Source organism: Pipistrellus kuhlii, unplaced genomic scaffold (genome assembly GCF_014108245.1).
Source record: "Pipistrellus kuhlii isolate mPipKuh1 unplaced genomic scaffold, mPipKuh1.p scaffold_m20_p_6, whole genome shotgun sequence".
In the NCBI taxonomy this organism is placed as follows: Eukaryota; Metazoa; Chordata; class Mammalia; order Chiroptera; family Vespertilionidae; genus Pipistrellus; species Pipistrellus kuhlii.
Genome location: NW_023425562.1, coordinates 14,269,520 through 14,287,718, shown reverse-complemented (window position 1 = coordinate 14,287,718; position 18,199 = coordinate 14,269,520). Strand labels below are relative to the sequence as shown.

The 18,199-nt window shown below is 40.8% G+C and overlaps 1 protein-coding gene across 6 annotated transcripts in view; it reads left to right on the top strand.

The window, feature by feature from the left end:
* Window positions 1-18,199, top strand: part of EPG5 (ectopic P-granules autophagy protein 5 homolog) — a 75,044-nt gene that overhangs the window by 49,879 nt on the left and 6,966 nt on the right. For 3 of the 6 annotated variants that reach the window (XM_045574885.1, XM_045574883.1, XM_045574886.1), the window contains 12 exons: window positions 446-588; window positions 2,032-2,188; window positions 3,238-3,432; window positions 4,714-4,927; window positions 6,891-7,039; window positions 7,993-8,194; window positions 9,235-9,307; window positions 10,109-10,212; window positions 13,077-13,258; window positions 15,429-15,614; window positions 16,089-16,298; window positions 16,907-17,051. In XM_045574885.1, the coding sequence (XP_045430841.1) occupies window positions 446-588; window positions 2,032-2,188; window positions 3,238-3,432; window positions 4,714-4,927; window positions 6,891-7,039; window positions 7,993-8,194; window positions 9,235-9,307; window positions 10,109-10,212; window positions 13,077-13,258; window positions 15,429-15,614; window positions 16,089-16,298; window positions 16,907-17,051 (1,960 nt within the window). The remainder of the gene's footprint in view (window positions 1-445; window positions 589-2,031; window positions 2,189-3,237; window positions 3,433-4,713; window positions 4,928-6,890; window positions 7,040-7,992; window positions 8,195-9,234; window positions 9,308-10,108; window positions 10,213-13,076; window positions 13,259-15,428; window positions 15,615-16,088; window positions 16,299-16,906; window positions 17,052-18,199) is intronic. The other 3 variants (XM_036418084.2, XM_045574884.1, XM_036418083.2) reach the window with 3 other exon arrangements.

The following is an 18,199-nucleotide window of genomic DNA, read 5'->3' as shown; positions in this document are numbered from 1 at the left end:
TTTGCAGACAGATGATCAACAGAGGTGGGGCTTGGGCTTCAGGAAGGGCCTCGTGGAGGAAGACATGAGTCATCTTTTTATGAGGATTGCGGTGCTAAAACATAAGTGACATAGAGCATGTCCTACAGAAGACTTTGAACCAGTGAAAATTGATTCAAATCTGCTTAATTCAAGTCAAAACTAATTTTTCCTTATGAAACATTCAGAGATTCTTGAATAATTTTTTTACATTCCTGTCAGGTTCAACCAAGAGTTTTGAGCTATCATATTAATTATAATATTAATCTTTTCATCATATGCCAGTGTATGTATGTGTGTGTGTGTGTTTATGTGTGTGTGTATGTGTGTGTGTGTGTATGTATATATATATAAATATAAATATAAATAACATATCCGCCTAAAAGCCAGGGGCAAAAAATCTGTTGACCATTTTAATTTTTGTTAGTTTGAAGGTATGCACAAGAACGAAGCAGTAAGCCAACAGCTTCATGCTTTGTGGAAAGAAGTGAAGCAGTTACAAGCAGAAGCTACTAAACCACCACCACTTAATATTGTGGAGGCTGCTGTGCATGCAGAAAACTTGATTACGTAAGTTGTGAGGACATTCTACTTTAAAATGCTCTTTTGCTATTGTCGATAGCAATCATGCTACTACACTCCCCCAGGAATCCACTAATTAAATTAGCATTGTTGTGGGGTCGAACCCTGGGTTCAAAATAAGACCACCGGAGGCTGATGATTTATCAAAAAAAGCAGGCAAAGATTTATTGAAATATCTGGCCAGGACAGCCGCAAGAGCACCACACTCAGGTGGACTCCACATGACTGCACTGCTTCAGGGGCAGGTAGTTCTTTTTAAAGGTTCTGAAAAGGAAAACCCCTATTTTGCAACAAACTGTTGTTTGGAATTTTCTGCTGTTCTTCCTAGACAAAATGTTGCTGTCTGACCTTGTAGGCCAGAGACCAGATATGCCCACAATCTCAATACCATGCCAGGTATTCAATTGGATATAACTTTTTCAATTGGATAGAACTGTATTGTTTTCAAGGCCAGCATCGAGATAACCACTGAGTGCACATAGGGCTGGCTCTTTAATAAAAAAAAAAGAAGAAGTTCTGCCTGTAATCTTGCTTAGAATTTGAATTCATCCTCCCTAAGCACATTGCGCGATGAACAAAGCAAGTCTCTCCAAATTTTCCCCCTGCACCGTCTGACCGCTCAGGAACTGTGCAACAGTTCAAACCACAGGAATTTTCCTTTGTTCTAAATTCTAAATCCTAAAGACTATATTATAAAAACTGGGGTCAGCCTGCAGGGTCATTCCCAGTCACATCCTGCTGGACATTGGAATGTGGCCCTATCTTGCAGAAGCAGAACTCAGTGGTTAATCTCCAAAGGTTATGGGCCCAGGCACAGGAAAATTGCCTTAGCAGGCTTAAAATTCAAACACCAGTTTTTACCAAAGTATGGTTGCCACTATATTTTAAGCATAGAGACTGGCATACTATGGCCTTTGGATCAAATCTTCCCACCTATTTTTATTTTTTAAAATATATTTTTATTGATTTCAGAGAGGAAAGGAGAAGAGAGAGAATCCGGAATCGAACCTGGACACTTCAGTCTACAGGCCAATGCTCTATCCACAGTCAAACTGGCTAGGGCGCCACCTATTTTTTTCTAAAGTTTTATTGGAATATATCCATGCCCATTTATTTATTTATTTTTAAAATATATTTCTATTGATTTCAGAGAGGAAGGGAGAGAGAAGTAGAAACGTCAGTGATGAGAGAGAATCATTGATCAGCTGACTCCTGCATGCCTCACTCTGGGGATCGAGCATAAATAATTTTTATGTATTGAAAATAAGATGTTGGGTCAAGTTGGAAGATAACCATGAAATGTGTCTAAAGTGACATTTGTATGGGACTTGAGCACTCTTAAGAATATTGCCTGAGAAATATAGAGTATCAGAAACACGAGTAAGTCTGGATTCTCATACTGCAGACCACTTCTCACCTGTCTTCCTACAGGACCTTAGTGAATGCCTATAAGTTGCAGCCCACCCCTGGGGTTCAGAAGGTTGGCATTAGCCTGTTCTTTACTGTTGTGGATTACGTCAGCGATGAGACTCAACGTCATCCTCCCACAAGGCAGTTCTTTACTTCATGCATTGAAATTTTGGGACAGGTAAGGTTAATCTGTGCTGTTAGCCTTTTTCAGACATAATGAAATATACCCTATGGTATTCTTATTAGATATGTGATTTCAGACTTATATTGCAGGTTCAGGAGCCTTTTTATTTATTTTTTAAATATGTTTTTATTGCTTTCAGAGAGGAAGAGAAAGGGAAACAGGAATGGAAGCATCAATGATGAGAGAGAATCATTGATTGGATGCCTCCTGTGTGTCCCCTACTGGGGATCAGGCCGGCAGCCCGGGCATGTGCCCTGGCCAGGAATAGAATTGTGACCTGATTCGTAGGTCGAAGCCCAACCACAACCATGCCAGCTGGGCTCATGACATATTTCTTTAAGTATTTGTTAAGTTGCATAACTTTTCATGTTTTGGCCATTTATATCTTTTTAGCGATTTGCTGGTTATTGTCCTTTGCACATTTTCTGTTGGAGAGGTGTGTGTTTTTTTTATTTGTTTGTTTTTTATTGCTTTTCGAAGAGCAACTCAGACTATTAAGCTGGTATCTGGAATTCATTATAAATTAACTTTTCTATTTCATCATTCTTCAATAATTTTACACACTTTATAGAAGTTAAAATTTTTAGCAATTCAAATCTGTCAGTCTTGTCCTTTAGTATTCCTACTGTGCTAAAGTTTATCAGAACTTTCTTGACCCTGAGATTATTTAAATATTCACATATATTCTAGTACTCTTAAAGATTAGAACCAAGTTAAAGCAATGTGAAGTTATCCTGATTATACTTTAATTGTAAAAAGTTAGCTTTTTTAAAGTATTAAGATCTATAACCTAAAAGTTTTGTCTTCTTGACATAATGCAGGGTCACTTTGGGAACTTAGTAATCATGGTATGTGCATTGCAGATTGTGAATACTACCTACAGCGGAAGTGATATGTTTATTTTAGGTTTCTTTTGATTGTTTTATATTTTCATTTAGAAAGAACTCCTGTTTGCCTTGTATACTACTCCTTGAAATTTGGATGCTTAAATAAAGGATGGGGAGTGGAGAATTGATGGCATATTCCTCTCTGATTCGTTCAAGGTTTTTATCAGCGGCACTAAATCAGAATGCAGAAGAGTGCTGGAGACCATTTTGAAGAACAGAAGGCTCTGCTCTCTTCTGTCCCCTTTCTTTACTCCCAATGCTGCACCTGCGGAGTTCATACAGCTGTACGAGAAGGTGGTGAGGTTCCTCAGTGAGGACAACAGTGACATGATCTTCATGCTGCTGACCAAGGTGAGATGCAATCCCATCCGAGGTCATCACTGAAATGTAGAAACGATGCTGCTTCCCACTCCACTGATGTGAAAGGCCCTCGGAGCCCTGTTTCCAGGTGAACTGGAGGCTCACAGGCCTTTTCCAACTTTGTGTAGTCTTTATGCAGTCCAGTTCCACAGCCTCCTCTTTTGGGGTGTCATTTGTGTTGTGTGGAACAGTCTAATTTCACTATAAAAAGGCCCTAGCTCTAAAACTCTCTTTTAAAAACTGAGTATAGTTTTGAAATATTCATTATAATAATTTAGTATATCCTTCTATTGAATTTATCTTGAATTGATGCCTAAATTGTGTTTGATAAATGGGTTGTACTGTATCCAAGTCTCATATTTAGGAAAAGCCAGATCTAAGCAAATTGCCTTTGTCTTCATTCCAAGTAGGATGTTAATTAACTCAGACCCAGGCAATGAATTTACTTAACGGGTTGGGAAATTTAGAGCCTTAGCTATTTTGTCTTCACGTGTATTTTTCTGACATCTGTGAGTCATAAAACCTGGTGACTTTTTAGGGTCTAGGACTGATGTCAGTTGCAATGGGGGAGAACATGTGGTATACTGTGGGATTCTGGAAGGTGACCTCAGCACCCTGAGTTTTTGTGAACTGAGGTCGATAACTGATGCAGATCCAGAAACATGGCCATTCGAGGGAGACAGTTCCATTAAGCGCTCTGCTTGTTTGTAGCCCTGTGACCAGTGAAAGAGAACTACTGATCCTTGTCTTATAGGGAAAACTTACCCACAAGCTTTAAAAAAAAATTTTTTTAATTGATTTCAGAGAGGAAGGGAGAGGGAGAGGGAGATAGAAACGTCAATGAGAGAGAGTCATCGATTGGCTGCCCCCTGCACCATCACCCCGCCACACTGGGGATCTAGCCCACAAGGGCACGGGCCCTTGACTGGAGTCGAACCTGGGACCCTTCAGTCCTCAGGCTGACTTTATCCACTGAGCCAAACCAGTCAGGGCCACACAAGCTTTTTAAATTGCAAAAAAAAGCATGTGGAGTTGAGAAAACTCTGCCTTTGCAGGCTTTAGAGATAGAGGCATAGCAACAACACTCATCAATTATTGAACTGTCCAGATTCTTTTAGGTGCTTGTATATAAACTGCAGTTGGCTTAAGTCTTTATGAAAAGCTAAATGCTAGGCAATCTTAGATTTTTAAATTAAATCATACAGACCTTAGTCTACTTCAGTTAACTTTCTAGTGTCAATAAAATTGCTTCTTGTGTCTTTTTCGTTTTAGTTCCATGTTAAGCAATGGTTAAACGCCTCCAAGCCTCCTCTGTCTGAGCGCACCAGGCTTCTGGAGTCCATTCACTTGGCACTAACCGCCTGGGGCCTAGAGCCAGATGAAGACATTTTGTTGCCATTTAACCTTTTCTGCAAGCACTGGACTTACCTTCTCCTCTACCAGTTCCCTGACCAGTACAGTGACATTCTCAGGCTGCTGATGCAAAGTAAGTGACTGATTAGATTGCAGTGAAGTAATAATAGGACACCATTCCACAGATGTCAGCCACAAATGTGAAAGTAACACAAGTGTGCAGGATTGAGTGACTGATTTTTACCTGAAATACTTGATCAACAGTACCCATGAAGATGGCTACTTGTAAAAATGGTCATTTATTGTCTGAAATATTGGAAAGGCTCTGATTGGACAAGGAAGCACTTAGCCTGTGGGGTTGGAGTCCACAGTTGGGCACCCATCTCTCTCCCTTGACTCTGCAGCTGTCTTGAATGGGGTAGAAGTGAGCTTGATGACTCTGCTGACTACAGATTTGGTAAAAGAAGGAAGTTGCTCCTTATATGACAGTTGGTTTCTCTGTAGTTCAAAATAGTGAATAGATTTTTAGGGGTCCCCCCCCCAATTTTTTAATTTACTTTTCTGCAACTGAATTTTATCCCTACATAATGATAGACTGTACTTATTGTATATTTGCTAAAGAAAGGAGCAGCATTAAACTTTCCCCATGTCCCCCTCCAGCAATTTCCCTTTGAAGTGTTGGAGATTAGAGGAGAAATAAAGAATGTAGGCTTTTTATTTTTGGAATTTCACTAGACAGGATTTTTATTTGAAAAAATGAGATAATGTTTACTTTTTCATGCAGACTTTATACTGTCTACTGATGTAATGGAAAACTAAATTTTGCTTTATGCCAAAACTTTGTGTTACTTATCAGAGATTACTTAATGAATTAGTTCATGATCTTATGTATTGGACTGCCTGAAGAATACTGAAATGTGTGGCCTCATTTTTAAAGCCCTCCAGGCTTTCATTGTTTCCTCCGGAGGGAAGTTGCAGGGCGAGTGGAGAATACTGACAGGGAAATGTATTTGTACAATTTTTGATGCATATTTACAAAGCTAATTTTTGTTCTAAATTTTCAAAATGTGATCAAGTACATGTTGTTTTCCCCCTGAAACTTTTTAAAGAGATTGTACACTGTTTATGTAGACAGCCATAGTCTTGAGCATTTAGCAGAAAATTTATACTTCCCAGGGAAAGTAATTCAATGAAAGGTTTAAGAATAACAGTACGTACGTCCCTGTCAGATTCCAGGACCTCCAGCTTCCTGGCCTCCCATCTCTCCCTGGCCACCATGTCAGTTCCCAGCATTCTATTCTTTGCTCATCTGCTCTCTTCCTTCACCCTGGGGGAGCCTATTTGATATTTCCTGGCTTTACTGCTCTCTTGTAGGTATGAATGATTCCCACACTTGTAGCATGGCTCTAGGCCCCTGTCCTAAGATCCAGACCACAGGTAGCAGTAGGACACAAACCCTTTCAATATAGTGCAGCTGACCCAATATCCTTTCCTGAGAACTGCACCTGTGAGCCTGTTACTCTGTTTGACCCTCGTGCCATCTCCGGGGGAAAGGCCTGAGGAGTGATTCCTGTCTTTGGGATGTGAGCTTTGCAAGGAGTAGGCTGATGGTTGGTGCTCCTTCCTTTTGCATGATGTCTGTGTTGCTTTAGGATTTTCCCATTGTAGGAGTGGAGTTTTAGGGGTACCTATGACACCTTTTGAAGAGAGCCCCGACTCTGGTTGCATCTGTATCCAGTCTTCCCTGCCCTGTCACCATAATTTGTCTCACATCATTCAGCCAGGAAAATGGTACCTTACCACTCCCCATTTGGGGTCTGTAGGTGGGGCTCCCCTTCAAGACTCCAGCTCAGATGGCTCTGGCTGTCGTACTCCTAGCAGGGTGATCAGGAACCAGGAACAAGGAAAGTCAGTGTTCAGGTGGATAGCTCTTTTAATAGGTTCGCTTCACTTTAGTCTCTTCACCACAGGTCTTTATGAATTTGTTTTGGATTTTTATTTAATATTTATTCCTTGATAAAATTCTTGTGTTCTTTGATTCAAATTTTTGTTTGTGAAAGATGCTGACTTGCTGTCCTCTGTCCTTGCCCTGTAAGGCTCTGCTGAGCAGCTGCTGAGCCCTGAGTGTTGGAAAGCCACGCTGAGAGCCCTGGGCTGCTGTGTCCCAAACTGCCAGCAGGGGGCGGCTCTTGCCGAGAGCATGGTGCTTCAAAACTCTCCAGATGCTCTCTTGTCAGACAAGCAGGTGTGTGGCTTTTAGTGCACAATATGTTGGGGTTTTTGTTTGTTTGTTTGTTTTTGTTTGTTTGTTTTTTGGTCTGTGCATTTCTTTTCCATTTCCTTTGCTATTTAAACAATTAGAACACATTTTACATTTATATCTAAAAAGTTTCTTTTGCCCTAGTGCCCTAGCTGATTTGGCTCAGTGGACAGAGCATTGGGCTGTGGACTAAAGGATCCCAGGTTCAATTCTGGTCAAGGGCACCTACCTCGGTGACAAGCTTGATCCCTGGCCCTGGTCAGGGCACATGGGGGAGGCAACCAATCAATGTGTCTTTCTCACATCGATTTTCTCACATTGATGTTTCTCCCCGCCGCACCTCCCCCCCCACCCACCCCCACCCTACCCCCAATACTCACTCTCTCTCTTTCTCTCTCTCTCTCTCTCTCTCTCTTTCTCTCTTAAGAAAAGGAAAAATATCCTCGGGTGAGGATTAACAACAACAACAAAAAAATTAAATTTAAAAAGTTTCTTTTTTGTACATTATCTTTAAGAGCTCGGAGCTTTTCTTTGTCATTCACTTGCTTCCTCCCATCTCCTTCTATTGGATCACCTTTCTTTCACATCTTGGTGATTCTTGTCTATCTGATCTAGAGCAGCTTGGACCTACCCCATCCCCACCTTAACCCACCTATTTCTTAACCTTATACCACTGACTCCCTCAGCCAGGGTTTCAGGTAATGTCTCACAGAGCTCTTATTTTGACACATTTTATATGGATATGGTCCACATGAAAATGTATTTGAAATAAATAGTTCCTCTGTTTTATGATAGAAAAAGTTTGAAATATGATGATTTACATTCATGTGCTCTATAACTTTGTAATACTATTACAAAGTCAGTCTTCCCTCACAGGCCACTGTGATACACTGCAAGTAGGCACCAGTGAGCAGTTTTAACCAGTCCTTCTCTTCTAGGTAATGGAGACTATACAGTGGCTCTCAAACTTTTTTTATAAGCTTCGCTTATCCACATTGGACTTTAAAAGTTTCGGGTTATTCTCAAAATGGAGTCCTTACATGGATGATATGAAGACACTCTTGGGCTATCTTGTAAAAAGACTGCTTGACTCAGAAATGGATTGCTTGGCCCAAGACCCATCTGCTAGCAGCAAAACAGGTAACATGCTTGAGTGTAACATGGAGGTGGGTGTTTTGACTTTCCATTAAGAAGTGGCTTGAATAGACACATTAAGGGATTTAAATCTTTGAGATAAAACTATCAAAGTGTCAAGCAGGGAAATATATAGCATAGGTGTGAACGCATATATTGTATGTGTCATACCTGTATTCAGCCGAGCCCTATGTTCAGTTAGACAGTAGATGCTTGCTTCAGCTTGTCTCTGCCCCTCCTTTGAAGGGTGGGGTCCGAAGAAATAGGTTTCAATCTTCATCTCTTTCTTCCTTTTACTTACATCGCTAAGAAAATGTTCCTGAGTATTTAAGCATATATCTTTAAACAAATGTTATGAAGTTATTCATGGCATTTTGTAATGAAAATTCAATTCAGGAAATTATACTGTAGTAAATGAAAATGTACTTAGTTACGTTCAACTTTTGTTTTTAAATCAACATAAACTTATGAGTGTAAAGATAATAAGTAGATTATTATTTTTGTTGTTAATCCTCACCTGAGGATATCTTTTTTTTAATATATTTTATTGATATTTTTTACAGAGAGGAAGGGAGAGAGATAGAGAGCTAAAAATGTCGATGAGAGAGAAACATCGACCAGTTGCCTCTTGCACACCCCCCACCAGGAATGCGCCCGCAACCAAGGTACATGCCCTTGACCGGAATTGAACCTGGGACCTTTCAGTCCGCAGGCCGATGCTCTACCACTGAGCCAAACCGGTTTCGGCCTCACCTGAGGATATCTTTAACATTGATTTTTAGAGAGAGTGGAAGGAGGGTGCGGGGAGAGAGAAACATTGATGTGAGAAAGACACATGGTTTGGTTGCCTCATCCACCCCAATCTCAAGCCTGCAACCAAGGTATGTGCCCTTGATTGAACCTGGGACCCTTCAGTCTATGGGCTGAAGCTCCAACCACTGAGCCAAACAGGGCAGACAGAAGTAGATTCTTTTATGTAGTGTTATCAATGATATTGACAAAGGATTCGCTTGTTTCTTGTCTCTAAAAGTTTCTGTTCGTTTCAGTGCTGAGATCCCTGCACTCAGTGATCATCCAGCTGTTTAAGCCATGGATCCTGGTTTTAGAGGACAGTGAAAGGTACATCATTTTTCAGATATTCAAGTTCCTTTGAAATTTATATGCTTAACATTCTGATGGTGTTTTGGCACAAGTGATGCACTGACAGACTTAATTTTTTTAAGTTAGAGCCATATTTAAATTTAGAAAATGCTTCTTTATGAAAGAAACATAAGACATTTTCTGTTTGTAGAGTTAGGGTTAATCAGGTTGATCAGGCTGTTATCTTGATAACTGGACACTCAGTTCCAGTTTTCCGTGGTAAAGTTGAATGAGTTTTGGTACTTAATTTCAGAAAAACAGATGCTGCTCTCCTTAATTAGGTTTGGATAATATAACACTAAAAAGATGAGACTAACTTAATCTTATTCAGTACCTCAGTTACTTTTAGAACTAAGGCTTTCAGATTAGTGGGTGGGAATTACCCTTTTAATATGAACTCTGCACTTGAATGAATGAAAGCATTATTTTGTGAGCACTTAAGAGTGAGGTGTAAAGTTGTCCAAATAACCTCTTGTAAGTCTTTCCCCCCCCTAAAAGCATACAGACAAAAGCTAGGTGAACTTGATGGGAGTTTTGTGAAAATTACAACAGTGGTAGACATCATAGTATTTAAAGTGTTTTCACAAATACTGACTAATCTGATTCGTAGACTCAGAAAATTAAATGTCTTGCTCCTGCCCCACAGCCTGGGAAGTGGTCTCAATGTGTTTTAGGGCTAAACAACAGTGTTTTCTGTGACTTAGGCAAGCCCTAGACTCTGGCACGTGGAGTGATTTAATCATGGCATTTCATTTCTATGTGCTTTTCGTCTGTTTAAAGCAGACAGCGCCATTACCCCTGGCTGGAGAGCGATGCTGTGGTGGCCTCGGGCATCGTGCAGCTGTTCACGGACTGTATTGGCTTGCTGCACGAGAGATTCAAAGGTAGGAAGATGTTCGGTTATGTCACTTTGTCCCTAAGTCTTTCACGAACTCCTTTGCCTCCGGTTTCCTACTTTTTTAGATTTTATTTTAATTACTATGCAGTCCTCCTTGACTAAAGGAAGTCACTCATACAATATTTAGTGTAGCTTGTAACCTCTTGTTTGTGAGTAGCTCTTAGTTTCATCAGCTGTGGAAAATATAAGGCCCCCCTCTTTCAAATATTGTCAGTCCCCCTTCTGTCTTCTGGGTTTTTTACTTTTTTTTATTTTTATTTTTTTTTTATGTTTTCTATTTTTCTGTATTTCATTTTGAGAAAATCTCAAGGTTTCTTTTCCAACTTCCTCAGTGTCTCTATAGCTATGTCTAATCAGTTTTTAAAAATACCAGTTGAATTCTCCATTTCAGTTTCCAGAAGTTTTATTTATTTTTCAAGTCCAACCTGATAATTTTAAAAAATACATATTTTTATTGATCTCAGAGAGGAAGGGAGAAGGAGAGAGGTAGAAACATCAATGATGATAGGGAATAATTGATTGGTTGTTTCCTGGACGCCCCCCACTGGGGATCCAGCCTGTAACCTAGGCAGGTGCCCTTGACTAGAATCGAACCTCAGACCCTTCAGTCTGCAGGCCGACACTCTATCCATTGAGCCATACTGGCTAGGGCTACCTGATCATTTTTGACGGGATCTTATTTCTTTCTTTTATTTAAAATTCCAGTTTTTACTCTTTAAAATGTTTAAACACGCCTGTTTACTTTATGATCTCTATGCAGTAATTGCCTTATCTAAAGTTCCCATTGCAGAGCAGCTTATGCTGCCATTGGTTGTTCTTTCAAACTCATTATTTTGGGTATTTTGTAATTTTGTATTCCAAGCCTATGTTTGGAGAGGTTTTAGCTTAGGGAGATTCTGTAAAGGCTAGGGTGGGATGTGCCTTCAGAGAAAATCTGCATTTGGCCAATTGTAACTATGTACTTTCTTGGCTTGGGGTTTCTCACATCACACACTTCCATGAAATCCAAGTTCATACTAAACTTGTAGGCAGTCCTCAGCTATCACGGTAAACCTTTTCTCTCTCTCTCTAAATCCATGTCCAGGCCAAGGTAGGGAAGCTGCCTTCCCTTGAATCAGTGAGAGTCTAGTCCTCGGAAGATCTTGTATTCTGTTTCTTGTGCTATTAAAACCTAGCATAAGCAAATAGTCCAGGCATCCATGGCCTCAGTATGAGTTTACTCCCCTGGTTTCCTGGCCTCTTCTTGCTTTGGCTCCTAACGTTTTCTTCCATTAAGTGCACTATGCATTTTCAAAGATATTAGCATTTTACTTAGTGTATCGAAATGACTTATATTAGGTTTTTGAGGCCATTAGATCGACCCAACTCAGATTCTTGCGGTAGCCACATATTTTCCTGTCCAGTTTCTGTTCCTGTCTATTTATTCTGTTCTTGTCCAAAATACTTTTATGTCCTACTCTTATTCAGAAACTTTCAAGTGTAATGTTATAGCTCAGCATTCAAATACGCTGGCCCAGTGCACTTCAACATGATGTGATGGTTTTTAAAGGGAAACACTACTCCAGCCATACTGCTCTGCTCCTTGTTCCCTAAAGTCCTTGGACCTTCCCTTTGCCCTCACTTGTGAGATAACAGAACTTGCTATGTTTGGGCTGGGACTAGCTCATTCTTGTCCTAAGGGATTTCCTCCCAGAGTCTTCTACCTACATGCCAGTCCTTATCCAAACAAAATTATCTTTTATCCATATTTAAACAATGCTACCCTTCACCCCGTCTTAAAAGGTTAAACCATGGGTTAATGTTTCATGCTGTAGAGTAAGGACAGGCTTATTAGGAATGAGAAATGGATGGGCACCCTGTGTTATGCTCATGTTTTTCAAAAGCGGTTGTTGAGAAACACTGTCAGGTTTCTGTCCTCATTGTGTGTGGCTCTCTCTCCTGTGACTGACTGTGCTGCATTCCTGTGCATAGAACCTGAAGGCTGAAACCATTTGTGTTAGACTAAGTGCTCCTGATGTTGACATTAGCTCTGGAGGCACTAAAGCAGTCGAGAATAAAACTGAACATGAACGATCCAGGTTGCACAAGAATGTGAGATTTCTTTTAGAATGACTTACTTCAATGACAGTTGATAGTCTGGTTATATCTCTCTTTGAAGAATACTGGATTCCTTCAAGGTTCCAAAGGACCAAAGTACCTAGGCAAGAGACTGAATCCATGCTGAGGGCCACAGACTAAAGGGATATCTGGAAGTGGTTAGGATTGCGGAAGTGTACTTGAGTTAAAAAGCATCTATTTAGAAGATTTGAAGGAAAACTGACAACCCTTCTAGCTCCCACACACCAGCTGCTTATTCCAGTTACCCCAACAATTAGAGAACCATTCTTTATTATTATTTTTTAAATATATTTTTATTAATTTTTTTACAGAGAGGAAGAGAGAGGGATAGAGAGTTAGAAACATCGATGAGAGAGAGTCATCAATCAGTTGCCTCTTGCACACCCCTTACTGGGGATATGCCCGCAACCAAGGTACATGCCCTTGATGGAAATCGAACCCAGGACCTTTCAGTCCGCAGGCCGACGCTCTATCCACTGAGCCAAACCGGTTTCGGCCCATTCTTTATTATTAACCTGCCTCCAGGATTTCCCCCCATGGCCTGTGAAAATCTTTGATTTAAAAAAAAAATGGAATCACATGTGAGTATTTATTTCAGTAATGCTGGCTGAAAATCTTTGAAAATGGGTAATTATAAAAAACTTTAGGTTTTAGACTTTTAATTCAAATTGGTATTCCATATTATTATTTTAAAAGGTAAATTAAGAGGTCTTACGGAGTTTTTCTTTTCAGTTTTAGGTAACCTGTTGCCAGGTGATGCAGGGGCCCTTCAGTTACACCTGATGCATTACTGTGAAACGTGTACAGCGCCCAAAATGCCAGAGTTCATCCTGTACGCTCTTCACAGTGCCTACGAGAAGCTCCCGTGGAGGGACCTGCGCCCTGACCAGATGCTCATGGAGGTCTTCTTTAAAGTAAGCCCTTCACCCCATGGCCTGGAGAGCGTGGCTTCCGCCACAGTTGCCAGGTGTGCCAGCAAGGACTATACCCTCATTCTGGGTGGCCCGAGTGTTATTTGAGTAAAGCATCGTCCCATGGAAACCACTTTATGCTGTTGGTAGATGATTGGGAACATTTATGGGACCATGTTTAAAAGCCAGAGACAGACTTGGTCTGTCATATGGCGGTCATCCCCTAGACTTTAGTAACATTGTCGTGTGAGTACACAGTTTAATGGCAACGTCACACTCTTTTTGGTGCTTTCTGTGCATGTATGTTTTTCTAGGATAGTATTATTACTTACTGGCAAATGTTTGTTAAAGCAAAATGTAAATTGGTACTCAAGTTTCTTTAAGCAGTTATTCGGGGGGTAATCAGCTGGAGGAGAGAGAGGTGCCTTGTAACACCAGTGATGCGTCATAATTACGTGAAGCCTGAGGTGGCCTGGGGGTGTGTGAGCCGTGGCAGGAGCCGTAGTTACAGAGACCGGGCACAGGGTGCCACTCACAGACCAGGTGGCGGTTTTGTTGTTCTTGTTAGGTTTCTATTTTTAAACATTTATAACCTTAGCTTTGTATGATTGTTTCCGTCTATTTGTTCATAGTCATCAGTTCATTTGTGTTTACTCTTCATGTCACATTTATTATTGAAGCATTTTACATGCTTTAATGACTGAAGACCCAGTTATTTATGGCAGCCAATAAAGTGAAGTGTGGCCTCTTAGTGCTCTGGATGGAATCCCGCCCAGAGCTGCTCTTGTCAGCCACCACCCCCCCGAATCCCTGCCCCCCAGTAGATCTGGCGGAAGCTGAGGACAGTTGTCTTAGAAAAATACAGGGTTCGGAGTGAACTCACAGGGAGGTTGTGCAGGGGAGACAGGCACAAAGTAGATATGCATCACCATTAGGATATGGAAGGGCATGTTTGTTTAAAGAGCCGTGAGGTAGCATCTGAGGAAGAGAGCAGCCTTGGCGGTAGGAGAGATTAAGTAGCAGAGTGGTCTGAAGGGATGATGCTGAAGACTCTGTGACTCCAGGAGTTTTAGTCTAGTGAAGACCCTGATCTGCCGGAAACTGGGGACCTTTTATGTTCCTTGTTGAGGGGGTTGAGGGTGAGGACAGAGCGCAGGTTATAAAGGAGGATTACGAATCATTTTCCAAAAGGAAAAGGAAAAGTAGCATGTGTAAAGCATCTTAATGATGGTGGGAATGGGAGGACATGAATCATCACTAAATCCCATGGATTATGACTTTATAGAGTAGAACTTGTTTTTTTAAAATTTTATTTTACTGTTATGTCTCCTTTTCTCTCCCATTGACCTTTCTCCGGCCTATCCTATAGTGGAGAGCTTCTTAATCTTCATTGGGAAAGGAAAACTTTATGGCTAGCCATGCTTTATTTTAAACAGACTGGAGATAGGCTATAAGATAACTTTGACATTCATAATGCACTTAATAATATATTTGTCACTCCCTCATCCCTAATAATAATTTAAAATAAGATTTAATTAAATATTATACCGTCATAACAAATTATAAAGACTAATGGAGATATTTTTGAAGCACAACATTACACTAAAAAGGAATTTAGTGTAAATACACTAGTAGAGTGGTTCTCATTGTGGTTCCAGGACCAGCAGCATCAGTACTGCCTTGGGACTTGTTAGCAAAGCAGGTTTCTGCACCGGCCCCCTGAGATAGGAATGAATGATTCCAAGGGTGGGACCCTGCATTCTGTGTGTTAGCATGTCTTCCAGGTGGTTCCGACACAGGCTCGACTGTGGAGGAGGGGATATAGATCTCACCCTTGTCTGACCTAGCGCATGTGAGGACTGTAACGGGTCCTTAGCACCAGTGGCCGTGGCAGGGATTCCCGCCGCTGGGTGAGAGCTGCTTTTCTCTCCTGCTCAGAAGCAGCAGAAGCAGCAGTGAACTTCAAACAAGCTGCAGACTGTACACTCACAACACATGGAAGGAAAGACTGTTAACTCTAAATCTCTGGGGGGCAGGATTATGGGTGACGTGTACAATCTGGAAAAAGATGTTAATTTTAAAAATATAATTGAGTAAACACTGATTTATACATATTTCTGAGATACATAGACAGCTTAAAGCAAAACAGTGGTCTTAATTTGTTTTCTTTCAGGTGGAACGTGGAAGCCCCAAGAGCTGCTTCTTATTTTTGGGGTCTGTCCTCTGCGAAGTCAACTGGGTCAGTGTGCTCTCTGATGCCTGGAGTCCTAGTCCCCTCCCCGAGACTCGGAGCATGGTTGTCTGCCTCCTTTTCATGATGATTTTATTGGCAAAGGAAGACCAACTGGTTGACCAGCCGGTAAGTTTGGAGACCTGGGATACAGATTGACAGTCTGGATCCTCACTCTCGTCGAAGCTGTGGTTGGTCAGTTGTTGTCCTGATGCCTCTCCCTGTGACTGTGCTTGGCACGGGGGATGCCTGTTTTCTTGGATAATTCATAATTTAACTTAGATTATGAAGGAACCACACTGAGTCAGAATATAAAAATTAATGTTATTTTACATCTCATTAATTGTTAGTTCTAATACCAGATCAGAGAATCCCTTGGAAAATTGGGTTCTGAATGCTTACAGATCTTTTTGTGATTTTGCCCTGACTCTGGCTGTTACTTTCACTAGTACTCCTCACTTGAGTAGATACTTATTTGACATCTTAACGGTTCTGTGCTTATCAAATAGGCCATCTTAGTGGTCACTTCCAAGACTAATTAGAAACACGTATTTCTGGAAAGTGGGAGCTCTGGAAATAAAGAACTGTGTGTTTCATTTTTAGGACTCACCTCTACTTAGTCTCCTTGGGCAGACGAGCTCTCTTTCGTGGCATCTTGTGGATATGGTGTCGTATCAGAGTGTGCTAGGTTATTTCAGCAGCCACTACCAGCCCTCCATCCTCCTGGCGAAGGAATCTTCTGCCGAATTAATCGTGAAGCTCCTAAAAGTGGCCGCAGGCCTCTCCATTCCTACTGACAGCCAGAAACATCTTGTAAGTTGAGGGGGTGCTTTAAAAGGCAAGAGTGTTCTTCGGGGCTGGCGATGGCATGAGTGATGCTGAGGGCAGCCTTGAACTCTGTGACAGCCCATCCATGAAAGTGGGAGGGTATTGAGATCATATTTTGGCCTCTTGGCTCTTTTCGTTTTGGTAAGCCTTTACTTGCTAGCAGTGTCACATGCTCACAAGAGGCCAGAAGGATTAAAGTTTAGTGGCCTGATTGTCATCGGCAGCAGAATGGCAGGGAAGTGATGCGTTTGGTCCCCAACTCACTGTCATTCTGATCTTGGTTTTCTCATCTGAATTGGAAATAATACCTCACCTCAAGGTGTTATGAGGATTAAATTAAATAACAAACATAAAAAATTTTTGGAAAAGTTTCTGGCCAGTAATTAGTGTAGTTAATGTGTTAATGTAGTGTAAAAGGAAGAGTGATCTACTGGAATTTGGGGGAATAGAGGCCCTCGTCTTAAGTGTTACCACAGATTTGCATGACCCTAGATACAGGGCCTTAGACACCCTCACCGCATGGCTTCCTGCTCTGTCCTCCATTCACAGAGCTTGCATGGATTCATTTGAATGATTCTTTGTTTTATTGACAGGATGCAGTCCCAAAATGCCGAGCCTTCATTCATCAGATGGTTCAATTCCTCAGCTCTCTGGAACAAAATGGAAAAATCACCCTAGCCATCCTAGAACAGGAAATGTCTAAGCTCTTAGATGATATCATTGTCTTTAACTTGCCTGGTAAGTGACCACTGGAAGGTCGTGTATTTATTCAGTAAATGAATTCCTGTTGTCTATAAGGCATTGTGACGTCAGAAGGATGGACAAGTTACAGTCATTTCTGTTTCCAGAGAAGCAGAAGCAAATGCATAAAGTCAAAATTGACAGAACTGGGAAGAGAAATGTCAGATTCACTCATAGTGAGAGATTTTGACACATGCCTCACAGTAATTGATATGTCAGATAGACAAAACAATCAGTAAGACTATAGGAAGTCTGGATGTTCTGGCATGTAGTGAATGAGATGCCTGTTTCATATAAGTCCTGTAGGTATGGAGTAAGATGATGTACCTAGTGTTTAGCACCAGCTTGCAAGCCATAACATTCAAAGAATGTTAAAGGAAAGAAAAGGAAATTAGAAAGCAGTACTGGAGAAGCTGTTTTAGAGGTGATTCTGTGATTGGGCCATGAAGTTTGAGTAACAGCTTATCAGGCAAAGGAGAGAAAGGTATTCCAGAAAGATCTTAATCAGAAGAATGATGGGATCAGATCTCATTTTTACCAAAGTGGTTTGTTGGCTCAGTTGATGATTAATAGAAGGGGAGAGGCTGAGATCTGTTGGGAGGCTTAGGTGCAGTCATTTTTTTATTCCCATGAGTCATAATTAAAGGTAAATTAAAATTGTTGTTCAGATGAAATTCAGAGTTAAGCCTTTAAAGTCCTTGCTTGATGATAAGTAGGTCTTGGAGTGACATTAAATTAGGGTTTATTTAATGTTGCGCAAGTGGGTGAATTTGGCTGGGTGGGTGTGATGAGTAAGATCTCCCTACTCCCATTGACATAAACACTGAAGCAGTGATGTGAGGAAGCCACAAGTCTATCCAGTAAAAAAGTGTGTACCCAACTCCAAGGGAGCTGGAAATGGCAAAGACTGTGCCTATTGAATAATTTCTCCATGCACTCCCAGGGAAGTAAATTATCTATTTTTTTATTATTAAGGTATTATATGTGTACATATCTTTCCATTGCCCCCCTCCCCCAGATTATCTATTTTTTAATGTAAAAAAGAAATCTACCTTAGTAACTGATTCATTGGCAGTTATTTTATAAAATGAATTTGCTCTTTTTCTTGTGTACTATTCTATTCTCTTTTTGCATCTTAATTTTTT